A 2,447-nucleotide genomic window follows, 5' to 3' on the forward strand; every position below is an offset into this window, starting at 1 on the left:
CCAGAAAATATAGACATTTCTAGCCACCTACAAGCCTTTCCTCCTTCCACACTGGGAAATTAAAAAAAAAAAAATTTGCTTTATGACATGGCTTTCTGCCAGGGACCACCGTCAGGGAAAACCGGGTCAGCCGCAATATCTGCATTGTACCTCGGAAAAATCTGCATCTTGTACCCGGAGCTGCACATCTTTTTTTTTTTTTTGCATCATTACCCGCTCTCTGCTTATATGCTATCCTATCCCCCCCCCCCCCCGGTCTATTTCGGATAGAAATCCCCCCTGTCCGCTCCTCCATAATACATCCAGACCGTTCATTTCAGGCTCTCTGCCTTCGTACGTCACCGAGCTTGAAAACTCTGATACCTCCCTTCTCGGGGAAAAAAAATGAAAGAAATAAATCCCCCCTCCCACCCCCCAAAAAAAGAGAGAGAGATCTAGAGGCAGCGATGGAGGAAGGGAGGCATTCGCTTCTGATCTCTATTAAAGGGACAAGGCTCGTGCAGCATGACACACACAGCCCAGCTGCTCCGACGCCAGCAACTATCGCCACGTACTGATACAGCACACGTCAAAAAATCATCAAGCCAACCCCAAAATAGACAGTCTATGCCGATTGTCGCAGGGCCTGGGTGTCCTCCATCCGCGGCCGGTCCTCCCTATAGACAAAAATAGCAGATTTTTTTTTTTTTCCAATGTAAGATTTGCAGCGGTACGTCCCCCCCTTACCGCAGCGTCCACCACGTTGTGCTTGCAGCAGCCTCAGGATCAACGCTTTATTATTTTTTGGGCAAATGACTGCAATCCTGATCTAGTCTCTATGGGTGGATTTCCCCAATTCCTGCCCTCCCCCTCGTCACGGAGAGAGTGGATCTAGATGGATGTGTGTGTATTGACGGATCCCATATGGCCGTGGTAACCTAAACACAACCCAAGCGGGGTGGAAATCCGGGCTACATTCAGGAATAGATTCCCATGGATCCCATGGCAGGGGATCTAGGACAGGGATTGGAGGAATCTCCTTGCCTGGGGCTCTAGAGGTGATCAGTCCCATATATATATATATATATATATATATATAGGGGGGGGGGCAGGTATAGTGGGATACACCGAGGGCTGTATGGCCATCTGTATGTAGAGCTGGGGCTGTCATGTCTGTGGCTGCAGAGGGATGCTGCTGGCACTATGTGCAGGTATGTCCTCCTACCACAGACACCTCTGCAGATGCCGCGATCGGGGGGCTGCAAATCGGATCGAAAATGGTCTCTCTTATCAGCCAGGTGCCATTTTGTAGCGGCAGGTTGCCGGCTGGAAGCCCCCTATCCAAGCCGCTGTCATGTCAATGGACACATACACACACAGGCATACGCATAACACCCGGCAGCGCTGCGTTATTTACCTGTCAACACCCCGACACGTATTTGGTGGTCGTGATTGGTAAGGATCATGCCCTCGGCCGCCATCTTCCTTCCGCCGGAGCCGCTGTCACCGGCCGTTCACTGAGCAGGAGAAGCCTGGGCTGGGAGAGCGGGGAGTCAGGCGAGCGAGCCGAGCGACGAGCGCATCCAACCCGGACGGAGAGGGGAGGGGGGAGGTAGCTAGGCGTGAGCAGTGCACAGCCGATGCTATCGAGCGAGCGCGCCTTCTTCTCTGAGGGAATGTTGCTGCTGTGGGATAATCCACTACATGATAGCAGTGCGACGAATTGCACGTTTTTTGGGAAAAAAAATTATATTGCACGTATATTATATACGAATTTGGTATAATGGTATGAGAGGAGGGATTGCAAGCGAAGCCATCGATAGAGCCACGGCCCCGACAGCGATATATCGCATACAATGTGCCATGACGCCGGAGGGCTCCTCTGTGACATCACATAAGTAGTGTTGAGCGAACTTGTGTTTTAAGTTCGGCGTCTAAAGTTCGGCTTATCGAAGAATCGCGTTATGGATTCTAAATTCCGTTATGGTCCGTGGTAGCGGAATCCATAACGGGATTCTTCGATAAGCCGAACTTAAAACACAAGTTCGCTCAACACTACACATAAGTTTTAGAAAAACAGCTGGAGACCCCCTTTAAAGGGGTTCTGCAGTTTTTTTTAGACTGAAGCTTTAAACCGTGGCTTCTGTGGGAGAAGCCACAATAAATAGGGAAGGTAAAATGAGCACATGAGCAACGCCTGAGGCAAGGGTTGTGGCCATTACCAGAAACAACACAGACAAGAATTGATCCACAAGGAACCTGTCAGATCAAACCACGTGTTGCCAGTCTCACTGATCTCCTGTCACAGGAACGTCATGGAGAAACCTTCAGCTTGCACCTTTTGAGATAGTCTATTGTGGATTTTGCGGTGTGTTTAGGATCATTATCCATTTGTAGAAGCCATCCTCTTTTCAACTTCAGCTTTTTTACAGTTGATGTTTGCTTCCAGAATTTGCTGGACATTTTTT

The 2,447-nt window shown here is 49.5% G+C and overlaps 1 protein-coding gene across 13 annotated transcripts in view; it reads right to left on the minus strand.

The window, feature by feature from the left end:
• The window catches only part of GPHN (gephyrin), a 260,432-nt gene extending 258,957 nt beyond the window's left edge, over positions 1-1,475 (minus strand). For all 13 annotated transcript variants that reach the window (XM_044271635.1, XM_044271633.1, XM_044271629.1 and 10 more), the window contains exon 1: positions 1,397-1,475. In XM_044271635.1, coding sequence (XP_044127570.1) covers positions 1,397-1,460 — 64 coding nt within the window. In that variant the 5' untranslated portion in view covers positions 1,461-1,475. The remainder of the gene's footprint in view (positions 1-1,396) is intronic.
• Positions 1,476-2,447: the final 972 nt, after the last annotated feature.

The sequence above is a fragment of the Bufo gargarizans genome, chromosome 11 (genome assembly GCF_014858855.1).
Source record: "Bufo gargarizans isolate SCDJY-AF-19 chromosome 11, ASM1485885v1, whole genome shotgun sequence".
Taxonomy (NCBI): domain Eukaryota; kingdom Metazoa; phylum Chordata; class Amphibia; order Anura; family Bufonidae; genus Bufo; species Bufo gargarizans.